This window comes from Delphinus delphis, chromosome 14, assembly GCF_949987515.2.
Source record: "Delphinus delphis chromosome 14, mDelDel1.2, whole genome shotgun sequence".
Taxonomy (NCBI): Eukaryota; Metazoa; Chordata; class Mammalia; order Artiodactyla; family Delphinidae; genus Delphinus; species Delphinus delphis.
Genome location: NC_082696.1, coordinates 19,417,958 through 19,442,806, shown reverse-complemented (window position 1 = coordinate 19,442,806; position 24,849 = coordinate 19,417,958). Strand labels below are relative to the sequence as shown.

Here is a 24,849-nt window from a genome sequence, read left to right as displayed (position 1 = left end):
AACCCCAAAGATATGCAACATATAAAATACTCAGACCGAGTTTCCAATATCTAAATAATAGGAGGTCCAGAAAGGGAAATAAATCATCAAAGAAATAATTCGAGTAATTTGCCTTTAAACATTTGAAATTGCAGAATTTGCAGAATTTACAGAATTGAAAAATCTACTCACTGAGAGGTTAGCAAAATGCAAAAAAAGTAACCACATCAAGACATTCCATTATGAAATTTCATAATATTGAAAATGAAGATTCTGACAGCTTCTCCAGAGTGGGGGGAGGGAAACTCAGCTCAAACATAAAGGGTTAGGAGCCATAAAGGCTTCAACTACTCAGCAGCAAACCAGAAAGCTATACATTCTTCAAAGAAGACTTAGACATGTGTGAACAGTTAGGGGGTGTTAAACGGAATTTACACAGGCATACAAATAAACATGGGGCATACCAATCTCATCAGAATGATGGCATAACTATGTTGGGAGGATTGAACAACAGAAGGATGTCACTGAAGTTTGTGGGGGAAGGGGAAGAAAAAAGAGCTACATTTTCATTTTTCAGGTGTGAAATCAATAAATAATACCAAAAACTAAAATCAAGAAGCAGTAATATAATCATATTATTTATCATTTAACTGAAAGTAATTAGCAAATAATCAGCTTAAAGATGTGAAAGCGGTTGCCTGTGGACAGACCAAATGAGAGGAGGTACGGAGGCAGGGCGAGTGGCAGACTTCTCTTCCTAATAAAGCTTGTAGATCTACTAGATTCATCAAACATGCACACGTACACCTTGAGTATGAAAGACTCACTTATATTTGCTAAATTAAATCTAAGTTCTATAACCCTTGGAAATGTAAAAGTAATGAAAAACAGGAGTTAATGGGTGGAAGTAGATGTGGATGAAGATATAGGGGCAGTAAATCTCTTATCTTACACAGTAGGAAATCAAGGGGCACTGTCAAAAACGTACGAGTGAAGAAATAGAATTTTTATGAAGCTAAATAACAAAAGATTTTTTTCATGAGCTTGGTAGGGATTGGAAGTGGGGAGAAAAGATAAGTGAGCTAAATTTCTCTCATGTCATAGAGGGGAATCAAAAGCTATTTTTAAATTGACATATTAACAAATAAAGTATATGCATATTATTTAAGACTTGGATTTAAGCTCCAGAAAAACTAACCATAAAATGGTTAAAAATAATCACTTCTGGTGAGTGGGAATGAAGGAAAGTATATTGAACCTTACTTTTCATTTAGCATCCTCTTTGGTGTTTGAACTTGTATTTTGGCACATATTGTTGGTATAATAATTAAATAGACAAATAAAAATAAATCTATTAATAAATACTGGGTGGGTCAAAAGGTTCCTTCGTTTTTTTCCGTAAGATGGCCCTAGTAGTGCTTAGTTGTCTTTAACTTCATTCGAAACAATTTTGTTAGATTCTACGTAACAGCTGTCATATCAGCATGAATTTTTAAAAAAGACATCAAAATTGGTGAATTTTTGTGTAGCCATTTTAATATTGAAGATGGAAGAAAAAAGCAATATTTTCGGCATATTATGCTTTATTATTTCAAGAAAGGGAAAAACGCAACTGAAATGCACAAAAAGATTTGTGCAGTATATGGAGAAAGTGCTGTGACTGACTGAATGTGTCAAAAGTGGTTTGCGAAGTTTCGTGCTGGAGATTTCTCACTGGACAATGTTCCACGGTCGGGTAGACCAGCTGAAGTTGATAGCGATCAAATTGAAACAATAATTGAGAACAATCAACGCTATACCATGCGGCAGATAGCCAACATACTCAAAATATCCAAATCAAGCGTTGAAAATCATTTGCACCAGCTTGGTTATGGGAATCGCTTTGATGTTTGGGTTCCACATATTAAAGTTAAGCAAAAATACCTTCTTGACCATATTTCCTCATGCAATTCTGTACTGAAATATAATGAAAACATTCCGTTTTTAAAACAAATTGTGACGGGCGATGAAAAGTGGATACTGTACAAGAATGTGGAACGGAAGAGATTGTGGGGCAAGCGAAATGAACCACCACCAACTACACTAAAGGCCGGTCTTCATCCAAAGTAGGTGATGTTGTATATATGGTGGGATTGGAAGGGAGTCCTCTATTATGAGCTCCTTCCAGAAAACCAAACGATTAATTCCAACAAGTACTGCTCCCAATTAGACCAACTGAAAGCGGCACTTGATGAAAAGTGTCCAGAATTAGTCAACAGAAAATGCGTAATCTTCCATCAGGATAATGCAAGACCGCGTGTTTCTTTGATGACCAGGCAAAAACTGTTACAGCTTGGCTGGGAAGTTCTGATTCATCCGCCGTATTCACCAGACATTGCACCTTTGGATTTCCATTTAGTTTGGTCTTTACAAAATTCTCTTAATGGAAAAAATTTCAATTCCCTGGAAGATTGTAAAATGCACCTGGAACAGTTCTTTGCTCAAAAAGATAAAAAGTTTTGGGAAGATGGAATTATGAAGTTGCCTGAAAAATGGCAGAAGGTAGTGGAAAAAAAGGGTGAATACGTCGTTCAATAAAGTTCTTGGTGAAAATGAAAAATGTTTCTTTTATTTTTACTTAAAAAACCGAAGGCACTTTTTAGCCCTCCCAGTAATAGAGCAGATGATCACATCCTATCTAGTTTTATGTCTAGATTTTCACATATGTTTATTTGGATAATATTTTATAAAGAGACAGCAATTTTTGTTTCACAGCTGGTCTGTCGCATAAAAGATACAAATGCTGATTTATGATATTTTAGTCTGGTTTTTATTTTTAATCCACTATGTAAGTACAAAGATTGTAAAGTACTGTCTGGTCAAAATATGTTGATGCCAGGGTGTATACTTAATAAAAGAATTCTATAAAAAGGATCCTTCACATCTACAACCAGAAAATCTCACACAGTAATTCAGTGTAATTTACCTCCTCAAAGCACTGCAGGCCTATATAACCCTCCAAAGGGAGATACTGCAGTTTTACACACAGTGAATACTTCCATTGTCCTAATGCTACCCTTGTCCTACTTCTATGCTTATAAACATGGCACTATTTTTACCTTGAATAATGCATGGCTTGGTGGCCTGCAATATTAAAATAGAAGTCTGTTGTGTGCTTCATCTCATTGGTGTGCCCAGTGGCCTCAATCCAGTGTCCTATTGGGAGACAGTAAACACCATCCACCAAGTTGTTTTCATTATAAATACAGCAACGGTCGTGGTGAGGCCCATTGCCTAGAACAAGAAGAAATGACAAACAAAGCAATTACATCAATGTTTTGCTTAAACAGCCACAGTTGCTGATGCAAAATTAATAGTAAGATGAAAATAAATACAAAGCTGCATAATCTACAGATTTCAGTATAAACAAAAATAGACTAGAGTAATAGGGAACACAGTAACAATGTGTAGTTACTTGTGAATTTCACAGAGCCCTATGCTCCCTTTGAATACATGAATATTTCCAAAAGCATATTAACTCAGAATTTCTTGGGACCTTTCAGTGCCTTAAGAGCCTGTTGTGAGTCATTTTGTAGCCTGATAAGCTGCTGAAAAGGGTTTTTAAAGCCATTAATGTCCCTGAGCTGCATACTTTTATCTTCCTGGTATGCAACTTTATGACTAAAATCAGTAATAAAGTGTTGCAGTATCAGCTTAAGCAATCAATTTTAAAAAACACATTAATAAATAATAAAACAAATATCACATCCAATCCAGTTTGCATGTAAATCAGTGGTTAGTATTATCTTCAAATGGGAAAACTAAGTATCACAAAGATTAACTAGCTTGTCCAGGGTCACAGAACTAATAAGTGCAGAGCTATCAGTAAACTGATACCCCTAGACCCCAACTTTCAGGCACCTGACACCTTCATGCTGTTTTCCGCCTACTTCACAAGCACCAAGACACACATCCTCTTTCCAGTGAGTGGAGCAAAAGAGGCAGAGACAGAAGAACATGTCTCTGAAAACACTACTCGCCGATATCACAGTTCTCCCCAGTATCAACTACACTAGTAAACAGACCTTTTCTTTCTATGAAAATTATAATTTGTACATTATTTTTATTAGCCCTTATGTGACCACCCCATTTCAAATAATTCTTTTCCTTAAATTACCTAATTTCCATATATTGTCATTTATAAGAAAAACATGTAAGCAAAATAAAACGGGAAAAGTCACATTTATTATGAATATGAAAATTCGACTCATTCGTTCCTTGCTCTATCTTACAAAACATTTTACCTAAGGTTATTTGGCATAAAATCTCTTTTAAAAAATCCTTAAGTCATTGGGCATTTCTTTAGAATGTAACTCCCTTCCATCAGATAGAAGGTACAGGATGGCTCCTTTAGTACATCATCACTGATCTTCCCAGCTCAGACTCCTCTTTTTCTCTTGATGGCTACAAGGCTCTACACCTTGTAACTGCCCTATTAACCTTGATATTTAATAGATGAAAAACTATACTAGCAATTTCAGTTCTAGAAGTATATCCAACAGAAATATAAGGTTAAAGAAAGATACATAGATGCAGACGTGTGTGTGGCAATACTATTTTAATAGCAATACTGTAAACTACGTAAGTTCATCTATACATTTTCCACAAATATTTATTTGAATGTTCACTATATGACAGGCATTATACTAAGTCATGTTAAAGATTTAGGTATTTCCCATAAGAGCAATGAAACATTAAAATATTTTAAGCAGACAGGTGACATGACCACATTTTTATTTTGAAAATATCTCTCTGGTTATAGAGTAAAATATTAATTCAAGCACAATGAGATTAGAAATAGAAAGTCCATTTAGGAAAATACTGCATTAACCCAGGAAAGAGATGGTAAAAGCTTGGATGTAGAAATGGAAAGGAGTGGGGAGATTCAGCAGGGAAAAGCCACAGGACTTGGTGATTAATTTGATATGGGAGGTGAAGAAAAAAGGGAACCAATAATGACTCCTAGGCTTCTGGCAAATACAACTCAATATATCGTGGTACCGGTCACTGAGATGTGAAATCTGGAAGAGTTGCAAGGAAAGATCATCAATCTGGTTTTGGCATTTGGGGCTTGAAGTGCTATTTAGATACAAAAGGAGATGTCAAGTAGAGAGTTAGAGTTACTGATTTGACACTCAGACCAGAGATCTAAACTAGAAAAATAAGTTTATGAGTCATCTAAGTATAGATGGTAATTGAGACAAGGATATAGGTGAGTCACAAAGAAAAACAATACTTTATACATTCTTTTATTTTTAATTTTTATTTATTCATTTATTTTTGGCCGTGTTAGGTGTTCATTGCTGCGCAAGGGCTTTTCTCTAGTTGCGGCAAGCGGGGACTACTCTTCGTTGCGGTGCATGGGCTTCTCACTGCGGTGGCTTCTCTTGTTGCGGATCACGGGCTCTAGGTGTGCGGGCTTCAGTAGTTTTGGCTCACGGGCTCTACAGCGCAGGCTCAGTAGTTGTGGTGCACGGGCTTAGTTGCTCCGTGTCATGTGGGATCTTCCCGGACCAGGGCTTAAACTCATGTCCCCTGCATTGGCAGGCGGATTCTTAACCTCTCCGCCACCAGGGAAGCCCCGAAAAACAATATTGATTGAGAAGAAAAGCCTTCTAGAACCAAGTTTAAAAGCATCTCAACATTTAAAAGCTGGACAGAGGGATGAGCTTACAAAGGAGGCACAGAAAGAGAAGCTGGAGAGGAAAACTAGAAGTGAGTAAATGAGGTGGGGGAGCATGATTGAAACTGTAAACATAGACTAAAAACTTGATGGATGCATGTCTGACTGTTAACAGTAGTTACATCGGAAGAATGTAATTGGGATGGAAGGACTACTTTCAACTATTTTGAATCCATTGGATTTGCTACAAAGGGAAGATATTACTTTTTAGTAATAAAAGAATAATATCTATGGCTCCTACTGTTCAGTATAAGAGGCTTACAACAATTTAAATGTTGTAACTTAAATAAATTTAATTATCAAGGAGCTCAAATATACATAAATTACACTGTTCAAGCAAAAGTATGTATGTAACATTGACTTCCTAAGAATTCTTCATTCCTAGAATTAGTTTTCTGAATTATTCATTTTTACACATACATGTTTTAGGAGAAGTAACAAGACACATCTATCTCTCTCAGCCAGGGAGGTATCAGTGCAGGTGTAGGAGAGAGCAGGAACTCCCGACCCATTCAGTAGTAATAAGGAGTCCAATCCCTCCAGCTCTCAATGCAGATTGGGTGAGGAACCTGGGTAATGAGGTGGTACCCCCACTCTCCTGCTGGAACAGCATCAGAGGAACCCAGTTAAACCAAAAGGGGTTTGATAAGATGTACAGTCTCATTATATAATACTCAGAATATCGAGGTTTCAATACAAAGTCACTCATTACATCAAGAATCACAATGATCTCAAACTGAATGAAAAAAGAAAAGCTCAAAAGATGCTAACATCAAGATGACAGAGATGTTAGAACTATCTGACAAAGATTTTAAGCTTCAACAATCCACTGAACACATTTGAAACAAATGAAAAATCACAAAGTCTCAGCAAAGAAATAGAAGATGGAAATAAGAACTAAATGGAATTTTAGAACTGAAAAATATCAGTATTAACAATTGAAATAATAACTTCAGGGGAGAGCAGAATGGAGGGGACAAAGGAAAGAATTAGCAAGCTGCAAGATAGAACAACAGAAATTACCCAATCTAAGCAACAGAGAGAAAACAGATTAAAAAAAAAAAAAAGAACAGAGACTTAGGGACCTGTGAGACTATAACAAAAGATGCAACATTCCAGTAATTGGAGTCCTAAAAAGAGATGAGAAAGAGGGTATGGTGGAAAAATATTTGAGAAAAATAATGTCTCAAAACTTTCCAAATTTGCCAATAAGCATAAATCTACAGGTTCAGGAAGTTGCACAAACTCCAAACAGGGTAAACAAAAAGAAATCCATGCCACAACACATCATAATTAAATTTCTGAAAACTAAATGCAAAGAAAAATCTTGAAAGTAGCCAGAGAAAAATAACAATTTAGGAAAACAACCATTCTAATGTCAGTAGGCTTCTCAAAAAAAATGGCTAAACAGAAGATCTCTATAAACAGAAAGGAAATTGTTGAACATCAGGAAAGAAGAACACGGTAAGAAAATATGGGTAAATACAATAGACTTTCTTTCTCCTCGTGAGTTTCTAATAAAAACTACAATGCTCTCTGATGTGGCCCTACATGGATGTAGCGGAAATATTTAAGGCAGTTATATGGAGAAGGGCAAAGAAATAAAGAGGGAAATAAGATTCCTCCAATTCATTTAAACTGTCAAAATGATGAAACCAGTTAACTATGACAAGTTATGTTTGTATAATGTAGGTAAATCAAAACGGAATTCTAAAAAATGTTTAAGTATGAAGCATATTGCCATAAGAAGGCAGAGAAAGGAAACAGAGAGAGAAAAAAAAACCCTCAGAAACAAAAAATAAAATAGCAAACTTAAGTCCTAACATACCAATAATGTCGTTAAATGTAAACTGTCTAAATAAATACACATTAAAATACAGAGATTGTCAGAACAGATTTTTTTTTAGTGAACCAGCTATTTGCTGCCCAGAAGAAACTCACTTCAAATTATACAGGTAAGTGGAAAGTAAAAGTATAGAAAAAAATGCACCATGCAAACATTAATTAAAAGAAAGCAGAAATGGTTATATTATTATCATGTAAAGTAGAACCTCAGAGCAAAGAAAATCAGAGATGGGGAGGGAAACTATATGGTGCCAAAAGTATCAGTCCAACATGGATGGACCTTGAAGGCATTATGCTAAATGAAATAAATAAGACAGAGAAAGACAAGTACTATATGATCTCACTTAAATGTGGAATCTACAAAACAAAACACAGAAAAAGTGTTAAGATGTTAAGTGTTAAGATGTTAAGATTTAGTGACTGAATGATTTAACAAATTGTGGTACATCGGATACCATAATTTAGCCAAAAAAAGGAATGGCCTATTGATAATGCAATAACCTAGGTGAATCTCCAAAAACTTATGCTGAGTGAAAAAAATGCCAATTCCACATACTGTATAATGCCATTTATATAACATTCTTGAAAAAAAAAAATTATAGAGATGGAGAACAGTTTAGTGGTTGCCCGGGGTTAGAGGTTGGGGAAGGAAGAAAGTAGGTGAGGCTAGAAAACAGGAACATGGGAGATCCCTGTGGTGATGAAAATGTTACCATTGAGGGAACTGGTAAAAGATACACAGGATCTTTCTGTATTATTTCTTACAATTGCATGTGAATATACAATTACTTCAAAATAAAAAGTTTAATTAAAAAATAAATAAATCTTGGTTTGTCTGTTTTTTCCAAATAGATTGGAGAATTTTTAAGTTTCCAACTCACTTTCTTTTCCATAGGACTGGCCTAAGAGTACAATGTATAACACATTGTTTACTACCACAGTAATCATTTACGCCTAGAAGTTCAGTTGACTTTTCCAGGTCTCTTCTACCTCATAAAGGAGTCAGTTGGCTGTGTTGTAACAAGGTTAAAGGAGTAACTTTGTGGCTTCTTTGGAGGGGGGATGGGGGTGGGGAGGGAGCCTGTAGGAGGTGAATTATCTGTTCCATTGGAGCCGCCCATTGCCAGTCATTCATTAGTATTAATTTAAAATAGATAAACATACAAACAACTCACTAAGGCAGGATAAACTAACATGTGTTATTGGCAGAAAAGTAGAAAACGGTTGGTTTAATTAACAATAAACACCTATTTCCTTAGAGCAGATTTGGCCATAGTATTATTTGCTCACTGAAGCAAGTTAGGTAAGTTAAAATAAAGCAAATAAATGTGAAGGAGTAAGAGGCCTGCTTTCTGCCACTCCAATTAAAGACAGAGAAGTAAGAAACCTCAAAAATTTAAAAATCTGGACTAACACATTATTTTAAATAGTTCTATAAGTTTGAAAGTTCAAGTTAAAAATGACTTTTTTTATAAACTCAGAAGGCTTGAAATTATATTGGACAAGGAAAATCTATTGGATAGTGTAGTCTACTTAAAATTAAAATTCTAATTATTTTGCATATATTATTTTATTTGAATCTATCCTCTTTGGAGTTTAATTACCTTGCAGTTTTTATTTCCAGCACATGAACATCAATTTTGAACCTAACACATTAATCTCTAATTTTAGCTAGTAATTCACCCAAATCAGATCTCTCTCATGCCCCATCTGTTACTTACTACTTCAGAAACTATTGGTGCATAAAGCTGTACAAATATGGTATAATCATTACCAACTCTGGTATTTTGATTTTCTGTTCCAATGGCAAAAGCAAAACAAACTAAAATGCAAAAAATCTTTTTGTTCAACCAACTGCCTCTTTAAGAGAGTGGATCCTGTTCTGCTTGAGCACTTTGGTAAATTGCAGTATGCAACGGTAGAAAATAGCTGAGTTTGGGAGTAGCAATGGGAGACAGGTAAACTGCATGATAGAATAGAGGACACAGGTGCAATCAACAAAGGAGAAGATGGGGAAAAATGGTGTGAAGATTGAGAAGGAGAAGGAAAGGTGAGATGGAGAAAGAGAAGCGAGAAGGCAAGATGCAGCTGGCAAACTACATAAAGTGAGTAATCAAACACATTGGTCATGAGACCACCAGAGCAGGTAAAGGCAAGCATTTTAATACTTAATTTAAAATTGTTTTTGCCTGTCTGTAATATTCCTCTCTACTCCTCCCACCCAACCTTCAATTCAACCTACTGCATTCACACACAAATTTCTTGCGTGGAGAGACAGAGAGGATAGTCCATTAATGAAAATTTATTTAAAAACTCAATTTCTTGCCTGTGTTGATGATGTATAACAGGGCAACAAGAAGCTTTATCTGCTAAGCAGAAGCAGGAAAGCAAATGTAAATCCTTACAGGAGGATTTAAACCTTCCCTCCTACACAGGCATCTTAGAGAGGGTTCCATCCTCCCCAATCTATAGGAACAGGGACTTAGATAGATATACATAGATATATAGATGTATAGATATTTAGATATATAGATGTCATAAGGAGGAAGACCACAGTTAAAATCTAACTTATGTAATTATACAGTCTTTACAAGCTTTCAGAATCTGTACACACACAACAAAATAAAATTTTAAGGGGCTTCCCTGGTGGCGCAGTGGTTGAGAGTCCACCTGCCGATGCAGGGGACACAGATTCGTGCCCCGGTCCGGGAAGATCCCACATGCTGCAGAGTGGCTGGGCCCGTGAGCCATGGCCGCTGAGCCTGCGCTTCTGGAGCCTGTGCTCCACAACGGGAGAGGCCACAACAGTGAGAGGCCTGTGTACCACAAAAAAATAAATAAATAAATAAAATTTTAAGAAAGAAAACAAGGAAAGCTAATAAGAAAATAATAAATAATACAAGATTTAGGAAGAATATTTTGATTTACAAGATTTTTATCTCATTTGATTATAGGAACGCAAAACCCTTAAATGCAAAGAGTTAAGTAGACAACACTTCATGCTAATGGTAAAAAAATGAAATTTGGCTAATGAAAATTAGGAAATCAATGACTACCTGTGGGTATGAAAAAAATTCTATACTAACTCAGGTAGGTATGTAGACAAAAGTCCAGTTTCTATATAATAATATTGCATTAAAATAATAGGAGGTGTATATAGTCGAGTGCCATGCCAAGAGTTAAAGCTAAAATAACTCCTAGGAAAAATCCAATACAAAACAATCCAACAAATTCAGGAAAGAGCTCCAAGAGTTTTGGTTTAAAATAATTATAATGACTACAAAGACTCTTAGCAATGATGAAAATAGGAACTAGATTTAGATATAATAAGGTTTTTCTACAATAGATAAGAAAATATTATTGTTAAGGAGGCTAGAGTTTGGAGGACCAGAAAGGAAAACATCAAATGTGACAGGATGATTATGTTAACGAATCAAACATCTGACTCAGGGTGTGTGTGTGTGTGTGTGTGTGTGTGTGTGTGTGTGTGTGCATGCATGCATGCAAATATGTATATGTGTGTGTGACTGTCTTTCAAGGTAAAAAACTGATTATTATTGGTGATCATTATTTTTATGGAATAGCAAGTTGAAATGTGATACGTAAGCATCATCCTTTCTGTAAATCTGTACACTGTCTAACCCTTTCAGTCAAAATTTAGACAATTGCTTGATAGAACCACAAGTCAGGGGTCTCCAAGCTTTGTACATAATAGGTCTGGCCTCACTTGCTCTCATTAATAATCAGACTTAAAACGATTCACATATTCTTCAAATGCTATGAGACGACAAAAGTCCCTGAGATGGTTGTTTAGTAGGCAGGTGTAATGTGTTGGTTCTCTCAAAGGTGAGCTTGAGGTGTGCGGAAAACAGGAACAGCAGGAGTGATTAATAAAGCTTAGCCTTGGGTTCACTCTCTACCAAGTCTCCAGAGGGGATCTTTTAGGTAAAACTCCCCAAAGAGGCTTGATCAGTTCCAGCTAAGAATTAAAAAAAAAAAAACTTAACACCTGCCAAACCATAAAGAGCAGAAAACATTAGAAGGGAAAATTTCCATGATTATAAGAAGATATAGGTGAAGTGGAGGCTTAGATCAAGCTAGGTTGAAGAAATATAATTTTAAAATGGTTATGGGAAAAGCAAAATTCAATAGTTCTTTTCTTAAAGATTTACTAATAATTTAATATCTCATTGTTATGAACTAAATTATGTACCCCCAAAATTTATGTGTTGAAGCTCTAATCCCCAATGTGCCTGTAGCTGGATATAGGGCTGTTAGGGAGGGAATTCAAGTTAAATGAGATCATAAGGGTGGGGCCCTAAACCAATAGGACTGGTGTCCTTATAAGAAGGGGAAGAGAAACCAGAGATCTTTCTCTCCATGCAGGCAAAGAGGAAAGGACACAGTGAGAAGGCAGCCATCTGCAAGCCAGGAAAAGAGTCCTCACCGGAAACCAAATCTGCTGGCCCCCTGACCTGGAACTTCTAACTTTCAGAACTGTGAGAAAATTAATTTCTGTAATTTAAGGCACCCAGTCTATGGTATTTTGTTATAGCAGTCTGAACAGACTAATGCACTCATATATGTGAAATATTCTAGAATTTAATCCAGTTAATATCCAAGTATTATTGAGAGCTTGTTGTATATCCAGTCCTGTGGTAAACTGAGGTAGACAAATGAAATTTAAAACATGATTGTCACAATGAATTGACTATTGTTGATTAGACAAAGGTTACACAAAGCAATTAGTGAATGAAACAAAACTAAACTAAATGGTGAAAATAATTTTGAAACTACTCAGGACACTGATACATGAGCAGACTGTTCAAGGACTGCAAATAAGCTGCATCTCCAATGACATTTTTCAGTGTATGATGACTGGAATGCTATGTTGAGATTTATTTTAAGGAGTAATTGGCTCACTAGGAAACTATGATAGATTTGCGGTGTGTACATGGATATAGAAGACTAAAATAGAGTATCAGTATGAGCTACATCTACTGAGAAAAGTTTTGTGATAAAGGGGATGGGTCTCAAACTGTGATGACAACAGAGGATGCTTTAGATACATAACAAAGAGCACAACAATGTATGCATGAGTATGGTTCGAAGAAGAAAACAGATAACAAGAACAAATGTTTACTTCAGTGGGTAAAGTGACAACATAATATGGACTCATAGGGAGTTCCTATTACTTACCAAATTCTAAAGCAAGCACTGTAAAACAACTGGATTTCATGACTTGGAAAAGCAAAGAAGAGAATTACCACTTTTCTAACCATTATTTAGGAAGTCAGACTTCTTTTATTGCAGACAATTTACATTAATTAGTGATTCATGAGGATACACACATCTTAAAATGGGAAGCATCTCAGAGATTGAAGATTCTCTTTAAAAACATCCCCAAAATGTCATGACCAGGCAATTATGCTTCCATTTAAAATTAAATACAATAACAGCTCTCCTTTTTATATAATTTTTAGAGAAAATCTGAAACTTAGATTGTTCTTAATAGGCTTACTCAAAGCATCAAGACTGAATTATTAATAATTCATTCAATGTGATGATAATCTAGAGAGAAGCCAAAAGATTTGACCACCTGATTTGAAGTGATCAAATCTTTTGGTAGCTAATAACGCCATGACTCAAGGGATTAAACAAGATGGGAATATTAAAATGCTCCATCTCTGCATAATTGGATATATTTCTACATACTGCATTTACTTTCTATAGTCACATGCAGAGGTGTTTATTCATGTGTTTAATGTATTTTTATTTGATTTCTCTAATAATTTTTACTGTTGATTTTCCTACTGTCATTTAAATAATTTTTATAATAGTGTCTAGACTTCTGTTGTTAAATTGTCAGGTCAATTTTTCTCTCCATAGCACTCTCAGAATTGACTAGAAATTTCATTGTGTTTCATTGTCTGAACACAAATCCAAGTCACACTATAAAAATAAAGCATCTATATTAATATTAGACTCACTATATGAAGCAAATTCCTCTAACCAAATTTCACTACTTCATTTGACATACTGTGAAGCCCACGACAAAAGCTCTCATGTCACCTATCTTTGTGTACTTTAAGTCAAATAATGCTGAGGCAGAAGGCAATACCTTCCCTAGTAGCCATATCTCAAGTGTCCAACATTTGGATGCAAAGAACATAAAATAGTCATATTTATCCCAGGAACTCTGAAGAACATTGAGGATTATTTTACATTTAACCCCATCCTAACCCAGCTCACGCAGCAGACAGGCATTTTAGTAGTTTCATAGTAAGTAAATGCTTTGGCATGAAATCTCTCTTCAATTATGATTTTCTAGAATGTGGACTAAATGGTTTAATGAGACATTCCCTTGAGCTGATCTAGATCTGATGTGAAAACCATCTCTGCTTCATGCTTTGGTTTCTTCCACGGCAAAAATATTTTTTTGATAGTATAGAGATACAGCTGATGTAAACATCACAGAGGCACTGCTCTAGTTACTGAAAAGAAACTAGAAATGAACAGCTAATTGAATAAAGTGGTCAAACAGTTTTAAAGACTAAATTGTTTCTGAAACTGATAAGCCAGATTAAAACCTTTTTAATGAGACATATAGGCTGTAAAAAGAAAAGTGTCAATTAGGTAGATTATCTTAAAATTTACCAAAGCCATAAACTACACGTGTATAAGAAAGCGTTGATAAAGAATTTTGCTTCTCTGAGTCCTTCATCTGACTACAAGCAACAGAAAAACTGACTAACAGTGACTTCAACAAATACACATATATCTCTCATGTAACAAGAGGTGCAAAGCCAGGCAGTCCAGAACTGGTGAAATACCAAGTGCCTTCTAAATGTCTGCTTTGCCATCCTTCACACATTGACTTTGTTGTCATGCTTGTCAACCCATGTTCAAAGGGTGACCTCTAAACATAATGTCTGACACTCCACTAGCCATGAAGAAGAGTGAAGCGCCCTTGTTCCTTTTCATGAGAAATCGAAAGCTTTCCTGGGAGCCTCACCCAAAAGACTTCTCACATCTCATTAGCTAGAACTAGGCAACATGGTCATCCTTAGACCAATTGTTAGCCAAGATGAATAAGAGTACCATAACTGATTAAAGTAATAATGTTTCATCCCACTGCTACCAAAACAAATCAGGATTTCTGCTATCCTGGGAAAGCTGGGGAAAACAAATGCTAATTAGGCCACTGATGGTAATGGTAGTGGTTTGGAACACATCATCTTTCTCCAGCAGATCATTTTGGAAGATAAACCACATTTCTTTAGGTAGCACTTGTCTCTACCTGATTTAATTCAATAGTACCCAATGCATTAAATTTTTAATTGTAAACTATTTTTAAATAAATCAACAGGAAAATAAATCAACTAAAAGCATTTTAAGGTTTTAAAACCTTAAAAATTGCCCATACATGATCCCCTCACCCCCCCCAAAAAAAAAGAAAAAGAAAAAGAGAGAGACTACAGGCTCTCTAGTTCTTGACTGTGCCTGTCTTGTATAACCTCTTTGCTATCACACAGACTCTCCTCCCCTCTACTCCTAGCCTTAAATCTCTCCACATCCTTCCTCTTCAAGTTTTCCTTTAGTCTCTGCCCCACCGCCATCTCTGACAACCTGATTTTTCTTCTAACTAGGCTGGTCCCCAACAATACCCCCATTTCCCTATTCAGTCTTCAGGGGCCTACAATTTGGCATCTGCCCTCATCACCCCACTGGAAAAAAAACTTTAAATGAAGTCATCTCATGTCAGATTCATTTTTCACCTTTCTTTACCTGCCTGCAGCATGTAATGATAGTGGCCACTCTGTTGAAAGTCTCCTCTGTTGGCTGCATAATATTCTTTCCCAGGATGGCAGTATATTATAGCAGATAAGTGCATGGACTCAAGGTCCAGACTCAGACTCCATCCCATGTTATACCATTTACTGTTTGTAAGTAGTATTAAGAAAGTCATTTAAGCAATCTGTGCCTCTGTTTTCCTGTTTGTGGAAAAGGGATTGTAGCACTATCTATGTCGTAGGGCTGTTGTGAGGAAAGTCAATCAGACGATCCTTTTAAAGATTTAACCCAGGACCTACCACAGTTGGTGTTCAATAATAACTCTATAAGAACTTTTGACTAGCCTTCTCTTACAACTCTTCCTCTCCTAGTCTGTTTGCAAAACTGTTTACTGATTTGCAAAACAGGTATACCTCTAAAATAAGTTCAAATTGTTTTAACAGCTCTGTCCAGACCTACATGTTCCAAAGATAAGATCACCCATTTTTTTCCAGCAACTCACCTAGTTTACAAATTCTGATCAATCTCTTTCCAAACCATGCTAACTTCTCCCTAAAACCAGAACTAATTGAAACTCCCAAATCTTTTCACTTTGAATTGTTCTCAAAGCAAATTCTCTATCTTTATAAAATAACTTACTAATGCAAATACAAGACTTGACCTTTATTAATTTCTTCTCACTGGTTTATTCCCACTTTGGGATTTAATATTTTTCAAGACTGCTGCTCTCAAATGAAATAGCAACTCTCTCTCCCAGTTTTCTCTCATCAGCAAGATTGATAAGCATGCTTCCTAAATTACTAATAAAAAGATTTGGCAGGAAAGGACCTAGAATAAAGTGACTTGTGAAATGCCAGTTGCATTCACCCTCATGTTCCTACTGGTTTATTAATCAGAGCACTTTAGGTTCAGTTGTTCAACTTGCAATGAATCCACCTAACTAATCTATTAGCCAGCCAGTCGTTTCCTAATTTGTAGACAAAGAAATTGAGAGGTTTTTCTAAAATCCTTAACTAAGATACACTGCTCCTCCATTTTTTCCCTTTGTACAAATGAGGATGGATATTTGTTGAGGTAAAACTTCTAAAACAATTTTTAAACCTACTTTAAAATATGTAATGATGATGAAATACCAGAGGTTTTTTTTTTTTAACTACTGTGGGTCGTAAATCCTTTCGATAAGCAGTAAAAAGCTATGAATCATCTTCCACAAAAAATTTTTTTAACTGTTCATGCACACAGTGCAAACAGCTTATCACTATCCTGTATATTAGAAGAGAGGAAATTTGATTCATAACTATGACCATAAGAGAAAGAAATGAAATTTTCATTAACATATCAATTCATGTTTAGACATCTATCTATTTAACATTTTTTTCCTCCGTGAAAACAGCAACAGTTTATTTGGCATAAAACTATTAAAATTTTCTATCAAATGTCAGCCATTTAAAAATAAGATTTCTCTATCCACACCATTTTATAAGCAACTTTTCAACAGCCTAATTTTCAAAGCAGCTACTTTCTCTTGTACAGAATGCAGTGATTACGGCAGTTTAAAACTGCACTGATGGTCTCCTTACAACTAAAAACTAGCAATCCATTATACTGCTAAAGAATCTTTATATTTTTTTCATGCTACAGGGAAAGACTGCTCTAGTAGACCTAGACCATCACTTATATGGAAGCCTTAATATCAACAGAAGTTAGCAAGGAATAACTTATCAAGCTTTACAAGTATACTTTTCCTATTTAACTCATCTTGTAGAATTAATTTTCTAAGAAATTCTGACGCAAAGTAAACTGATGTGGAACCATGACAACATGTTTCACAAACATGTCACAGATGTCACAGATTCAGCATAACAACTTTATCGTCTTAAGATACACAGGATAAAATAAGCATCGGTGGTATTACCAGTCAAAAACGTCTACATGAGTTTATTGAAAAAAATTGTTAAAGCATTCACAAAAAAAGCCAGTGGCAAGATATTTGTAGGTGATTTTACTGATTTTAATTACCTACATCAAACTAATTTACCTACATCTGAGCAAAATTAGGTTACCTAACACTTCTTCCCAAAAGACGCAAAAGTTCTGCATAAATTGCTAAGCCTTTGCGATTATCCTCACATATATGTCATTAAATCACTTTTAAACAAATGGTAACAGTTTCTCAGAATTGTTTTGGGAGATAGGGAGTGCACAGGATGGGAAAGGGTAAAGATAAGGTTGGGAGAAAATGAGATGGTGATTAAATTCTTTTCTTTGAGATTAATGCAAACTATAAAATTATAGTAGAGTACAAGTGAAATACTGCCACCCAGTGGACTTAAAATATAAATAAAATCTTCAAATTTGAATGAAAAGATTGCCAAGAATTTCATATCACTTTTCAATTGGGATAATAGAGCTTAATAATTTTCAAAGTACTTTCAAATATATTAGTCCTTAAAAAAAAATCCAGTGGGACAGATAGCAGACGTGTGAGTACATTTTTTCCTGAGTCTGAGATTCTAGCAGATTCCATGACGACTGAGTCCTATGCTTAACCAGAAGCAAAGGAAGCGCTGGAGCCCAAAGCTTCTGGCTCTCAGTCCACTGCTGCTTACACCACACAGCTCCTCCTAAAGAGACTCTGACATCTCTTCCTTTGTCCAAACCCTGTATTTCATAGAGGAGGAAAGTGAGACTCAGAGATTATCAGGGTTTCTCAAACATTTCTAATATATAGACTGGCATATATAATCTATAGGAATATAGATTAAAGCAGAACCCTACTGTCATAAAAATTCTTGTATTTTTTCCTTTTAAAATTTCTGTGGAATCTGTGTTCTCTTCCATATCATATGCATGTCTGTTTTAATCTGAAAATAATGAGGTTTTTTCCTCAAAGATCTTTTACAAAAAGTGTTGCTTTAAGACAATGGTGCATTTCTATCCTGTGCTACAGACTCACTAGTCCAGGACCACATCAAAGATGGGAAGACAGAGAGTATGACTGTACTAGTTCGAGACACCGGGAAATTGCCTTGTTCAAGTTCATTCATTCATCAAGTACTTAATGAACACCTGCCAAATGCCCGGCATTGTTTTAGATCCTAGGACATACTGTGATAACAAACAACTCTAAGTTAGCAGTGGCATAGAAAAGCACTTCTCTCCCATGCTAGAGCTCATTGTAGATTGACTAAGTAAGGGCTCTTCTTCACATTGCCAATATCTTCATATTGGGACCATCAGACAGAGCAATCATTTTTAGAACATCAACAGTAATCTCTTGTCAGAGAGAAAAAAGTGAGGCAAAACAACAGGAAATGACACACATCATTTCCTCTTACACTTTATTGACCAAAGCAAGCCACATGACAAAGGTATCCTTCTTTAACAGGGCAAAGAAGAATAATCCTCCCACAGGGACATGGTGTGGATATTGGTAAACGATAATCATCTACACACCCCAACTTTTCCAAATATGCTGAGAAAAGGTGGTGCTGGGTAACACAGGAAAGAGGTCAGATCCCTCAATATATGGGATGGGAATTCCAGCAACTTTACTTAAATATCAAAAGAAAGGGTTATCACAGAAGCCTAGAGGACTTGGAATATTGATGCTTCAGATATGTGAGATATAAATGAGTATGTATTAAACAAGTAGACAGAGAAAAGGGATTTAGAATATTTTTAAGTATGAATTACAACTCTTAGTTCTGGACATAGCACTTTATCAGTACAAACTCACAGAAGCTGCCTGTGTTCAGTGAAGGATACCATACCTCATCAGAAGCAACATGGCAGGGTTACTTAGTTTACATAAACACAAAACTATAGCCAAGTGGGTGGAGTATCAGAGCCAGATGTATGCAAATTATATCCAGTATCAACTCAAATGGATGCTTAACTTACATGTATGTGAAACCCACAACCAGTTAAGTGGGGTCAACAGAGCCAGCAGGTGCCCTAATCACATATATGACCAAAATATATGAGTTCACTAAACTGCATGTTATTTTCGTAGCTCAAAACACTTGCTGTAGCAGGAGGGATGCATATTGTTCCTTCTCTCTGCCAATGCTGGAAGGTTAAGTCTCTGACCAGAAGCTCTAAAATGAAAACCTTCATACTGAATCTAACCAACACTGATAACCTAGACAGCTGCCAGAGAAAAAGAAAGCAACCTTACCTACAAATGCCACCAATGGACTGTGACAGACACCCCTTAGAGAGTAAGAAACTCATCCCCTATATCCCTAATCCCAAGAAGTATGTATATGCATGTGTGTGTTGTGCATCAGTCATAAGATTTTTTTAGACAGATTCAATAATTTTACATTATACAATCATTTGTTGTACTTAGGAATTATATAATAAATATAAATTATTTCAAGAGGTTACCTCTAACTGGTTTTCATATTATTCCACCAAAGCCAATGGAATAATGTGGCATGGTTTGTTGCAGATCTAAGACTGCCATAGTTTTGAAAGAAATCCATAAAGAATTGCATAAAATATTGCAGAAAAATAAGAGTCTAGGTGGCTGAAACTTAGACTTTCTTAGAAGTGGCAGGAAAAGTACAGGCAAAAGTAATTTTTTAAAATACATAATTGCCAGATTATAAGGAACCTGAAAGGTCATACTAAGAAGTTCAGACTTATTTTATAGGTAATAAGAAATCATCAGAGAGTTTTTAATCACACATGGGCTATTATCCAATCTGTGCTTTAGGAAAACAGTAGCATGGAGGAAGGAATGAATAGAGAAGGGATGCAAAGGAATTAGATCTGTAGAAGGCCAGTGAAATGCAAAGGAACCAAACTTTGGCAAGAGGCAGGAAGATGAACATAAAAAGGGGTGGGGTGCAGATTGAAATATTGCAACTGCAGAAGCACTTTCAGTGATTTACCAAGCCACTTGCTTATCAAAAAGCACCTGGGGAAATTGTCAAATTCTTATTCCCTGGACAATTCCAGAATTATTAAATCAGGATCTTTAAGGATGTGGCCTAGAAAATGCCCCAGGGGCTCATGATGCAGGCAGCCCAGGCTAAGAAGTACATGTTTCCATATAGTTGAGTGACTAAGCTATATTGTCTTTAAATTGGGAACAAAGAAAAACAAGCTTTGCAAAGGTTGATTATAAGCTGAGGTTTGAATATATTCAGTTTAAAGTACTTGCAGGACATCCAGATGAAAAAGTCTTGTAGACAATAGAATATATAAGCTTGGAATGTAGAAAAGGGATTAGAGAGGACACCTTCAAGATGGCGGAAGAGTAAGACGTGGAGATCACCTTCCTCCCCACAAATACATCAGAAATACACCTACATGTGGAACAGCTCCTACAGAACACCTACTGAACGCTGGCAGAAGAACTCAGACTTCCCAAAAGGCAAAAAACTCCCCCTCATACCTGGGGAGGCCAAAAGAGAAAAGAAAAAACAGAAACAAAAGAATAGGGACGGGACCTGCACCAGTGGGAGGGAGCTGTAAAGGAGGAAAGGTTTACACACACTAAGAAGCCCCTTTGCGGGCGGAGACGAGGGTGGCGGAGGGGGGAGCTTCGAAGCCACAGAGGAGAGCACAGCAACAGGGGTGCGGGGGGCAAAGCGGAGAGATTCCCGCCCAGATGATCAGGCCCGACCAGCACTCACCAGCCCGAAAGGCTTGTCTGCTCACCCGCCGGGGCGGGCAGGGCTGCGAGCTGAGGCTCGGACTTCGGCCGGAGCGCAGGGAGAGGACTGGGGTTGGCGGCGTGAACACAGCCTGCAGGGGGTTAGTGCGCCACGGCTGGCCGGGAGGGAGGCCGGGAGAAAGTCTGGAGCTGCCGAAGAGGCAAGAGACCATTGTTTCAGGGTGCTCGAGGAGAGGCGATTCAGAGCACCACCTAAACGAGCTCCAGAGACGGGCGCGAGCCGTGGCTATCAGCACGGACCCCAGAGATGGGCATGAGACGCTAAGGCTGCTGCTGCCGCCACCAAGAAGCCTGTGTGCCAGCACAGGTCACTCTCCACACCGCCCCTCCCGGGAGCCTGTGCAGCCCGCCACTGCCGCGGTCCCATGATCCAGGGACAACTTCCCCGGGAGGACACATGGCGCGCCTCAGGCTGCTGCAACGTCACGCTGGCCTCTGCCGCCGCAGGCTCGCCCCACACGCCGTACCCCTCCCTCCCCCCGGCCTGAGTGAGCCAGAGCCCCTGAATCAGCTGTTCCTTTAACCCCGTCCTGTCTGAGCGAAGAACAGACGCCCTCCGGTGACCTACATGCAGAGGCGGGTCCAAATCCAAAGCTGAACCCCGGGAGCTGTGCGAACAAAGAAGAGAAAGGGAAATCTCTCCCAGCAGCCTCAGGAACAGCGGATTAAATCTCCCCAATCAACTTGATGTACCTGTATCTGTGGAATACCTGAATAGACAACGAATCATCCCAAATTGAGGCGGTGGACTTTGGGAGCAACAATATATATTTTTTCCCCCTTTTTGAGAGTGTGTATGTGTATGCTTCTTCGTGTGATTTTGTCTGTATAACTTTGCTTTTACCATTTCATTTGTCCTAGGGTACTGTCTGTCTGTTTTTTTTTTTTCTTCTTCTTTTAGTACAGTTTTTAGCACTCGTTTTAATTGGTGGATTTGTTTTTTGTTTTGGTTGCTCTCTTCTTCCTTTCTTTCCTTTTTATTCCTTTTTGATTTTTTATTTTAATAACTTTATTTTATATTATTTTATTTTTTTCTTCCTTTCTTTCTTTTTTTCTCCCTTTTCTTCAGAGCCATGTGGCTGACAGGATCTTGGTGCTCTGGCTCAGTGCCAGGCCTGTGTCTCTGAGGTGGGAAAGCCAAGTACAGGACACTGGTCCACTAGAGACCTCCAGGCCCCACGTAATATCAAATGGCAAAAGATCTTCCAGACATCTCCATCTCAATACTAAGACCCAGCTCCACTCAACAACCAGCAAGCTAGAGTGCTGGACACCCTATGCCAAACAACTACCAAGACAGGAACACAACCCGGCCTAAAATCATAATAAGGTCACAGGCACCCCAAAACACAACCGGACATGGTCCTGCCCACCAGAAAGACAAGATCCAGCCTCATCCACCAGAACACAGGCACTAGTCCCCTCCACCAGGAAGCCTACACAAACCACTGAAACAACATTAGCCACCAGCAGCAGACACTAAAAACAACGGGAACTGCGACCCTGCAGGCTGCAAAGAGGAGATCCCAAACACAGTAAGTGAAGCAAAATGAGAAGACAGAGAAACATACAGCAGATGACGGAGCAAGGTAAAAACCCATCAGACCAAACAAATGAAGAGGAAATAGGCAGGCTACCTGAAAAAGAATTCAGAGTAATGATAATAAAGATGATCCAAAATCTTGGAAATAGAATGGAGAAAATACAAAAAACGTTTAACAAGGATATAGAAGAACTAAAGAGCAAACAAACAATGATGAACAAAACAATAAATGAAAATAAAAATTCTCTAGAAAGAATCAATAGCAGAATAACTGAGACAGAAGAACAGATAAGTGACCTGGAACATAAAATAGTGGAAATAACTACTGCAGAACAGAATAAAGAAAAAAGAATGAAAAGAATTGAGGACAGCATCAGAGACCTCTGGGACAACATTAAATGCACCAACATTCAAATTATAGGGGTCCCAGAATAAGAAGAGAAGAAGAAAGGGACTGAAAAAATATTTGAAGAGATTATAGTAGAAAACTTCCCTAATATAGGAAAGGAAATAGCTGATCAAGTCCGGGAAGCACACAGAGTCCCACACAGGATAAATCCAAGGAGAAACATGCCAAGACACATATTAATCAAACTATCAAAAATTAAATACAAAGAAAAAATATTAAAAGCAGCAAGAGAAAAACAATAAATAACATACAAGGGAATCCCCATGAAATTAACAGCTGATCTTTCAGCAGAAACTCTGCAAGCCAGAAGGGAGTGGCAGGACATATTTAAAGTAAGGAAAGGGAAAAACCTACAGCCAAGATTACTCTACCCAGCAAGGATCTCAATCAGATTTGACGGAGAAATTAAAACCTTTACAGACAAGCAAAAGCTTAGATAATTCAGCACCACCAAACGAGCTTTAAAACAAACGCTAAAGGAACTTCTCTAGGCAGGAAACACAAGAGAAGGAAAAGACCTACAATAACAAACCAAAAACAATTAAGAAAATGGTAATAGGAACATACATATCGATAATTACCTTAAATGTAAATGGATTAAATGCGCCCACCAAAAGACACAGACTGGCTGAATGGATACAAAAACAAGACCCGTATATATGCTATCTACAAGAGACCCACTTCAGACCTAGGGACACATACAGACTGAAAGTGAGGGGATGGAAAAAGATATTCCACGAAAATGGAAATCAAAAGAGAGCTGAAGTAGCAATTCTCGTATCAGATAAAATAGACTTTAAAATCAAGACTATTACAAGAGACAAAGAGGGACACTACATAAGGATCAAGAGATCAATCCTAAAAGAAGATATAACAATTGTAAATATTTATGCAGCCAACATAGGAGCACCTCAATACACAAGGCAAATGCTAACAGCCATAAAAGGGGAAATTGACAGTAACACAATCAAAGGAGGGGACTTTAACACCTCACTTTCACCAATGGACAGATCATCCAAAATGAAAATAAATAAGGAAACACAAGCTGTAAATGATACATTAAACAAGATGGACTTAATTGATATTTATAGGACATTCCATCCAACAACAACAGAATACACTTTCTTCTTAAGTGCTCATGGAACACTCTCCAGGATACATCATGTCTTGGGTCACAAATCAAGCCTTGGTAAATTTAAGAAAATTGAAATCATATCAAGTATCTTTTCCGACAAAAAACGCTGTGAGACTAGATATCAATTACAGGAAAAAATCTGTAAAAAATACAAACAAATGGAGGCTAAACAATACACTACTAAATACCCAAGGGATCTCTTAAGAAATCAAAGAGGAAATCAAAAAATACCTAGAAACAAATGACAACAAAAACATGACGACCCAAAACCTATGAGATGCAGCAAAAGCAGTTCTAAGAGGGAAGTTTATAGCAATACAATCCTACATCAAGAAACAAGAAATATCTCAAATAAATAACCTAAACTTACACCTAAAGCAAGTAGGGAAAGAACAATAAAACCCCAAGTTAGCAGAAGGAAAGAAATCATAAAGATCATATCAGAAATAAATGAAAAAGAAATGAAAGAAAAAATAGCAAAGATCAATAAAATTAAAAGCTGGTTCTTTGAGAAGATAAACAAAATTGATAAACCATTAGCCAGACTCATCAAGAAAAAAAAGGGAGAAGATGGGCTTCCCTGGTGGCGCAGTGGTTAAGAATCTGCCTGCCAATGAAGGAGACCCGGGTTCGAGTCCTGGTCTGGGAAGATCCCACATGCCACGGAACAACTAAGCCTGTGCGCCACAACTGCTGAGCCTGTGCTCTAGAGCCCGTGAGCCACAACTACTGA

At 37.1% G+C, this 24,849-nt stretch overlaps 1 protein-coding gene across 6 annotated transcripts in view; it reads right to left on the bottom strand.

Moving 5' to 3' along the window:
* EPM2A (EPM2A glucan phosphatase, laforin) overlaps positions 1-24,849 on the bottom strand; it is a 202,871-nt gene that overhangs the window by 87,004 nt on the left and 91,018 nt on the right. For all 6 annotated transcript variants that reach the window (XM_060029840.1, XM_060029837.1, XM_060029841.1 and 3 more), the window contains one exon: positions 3,078-3,252. In XM_060029840.1, the coding sequence (XP_059885823.1) occupies positions 3,078-3,139 (62 nt within the window). In that variant the 5' untranslated portion in view covers positions 3,140-3,252. The remainder of the gene's footprint in view (positions 1-3,077; positions 3,253-24,849) is intronic.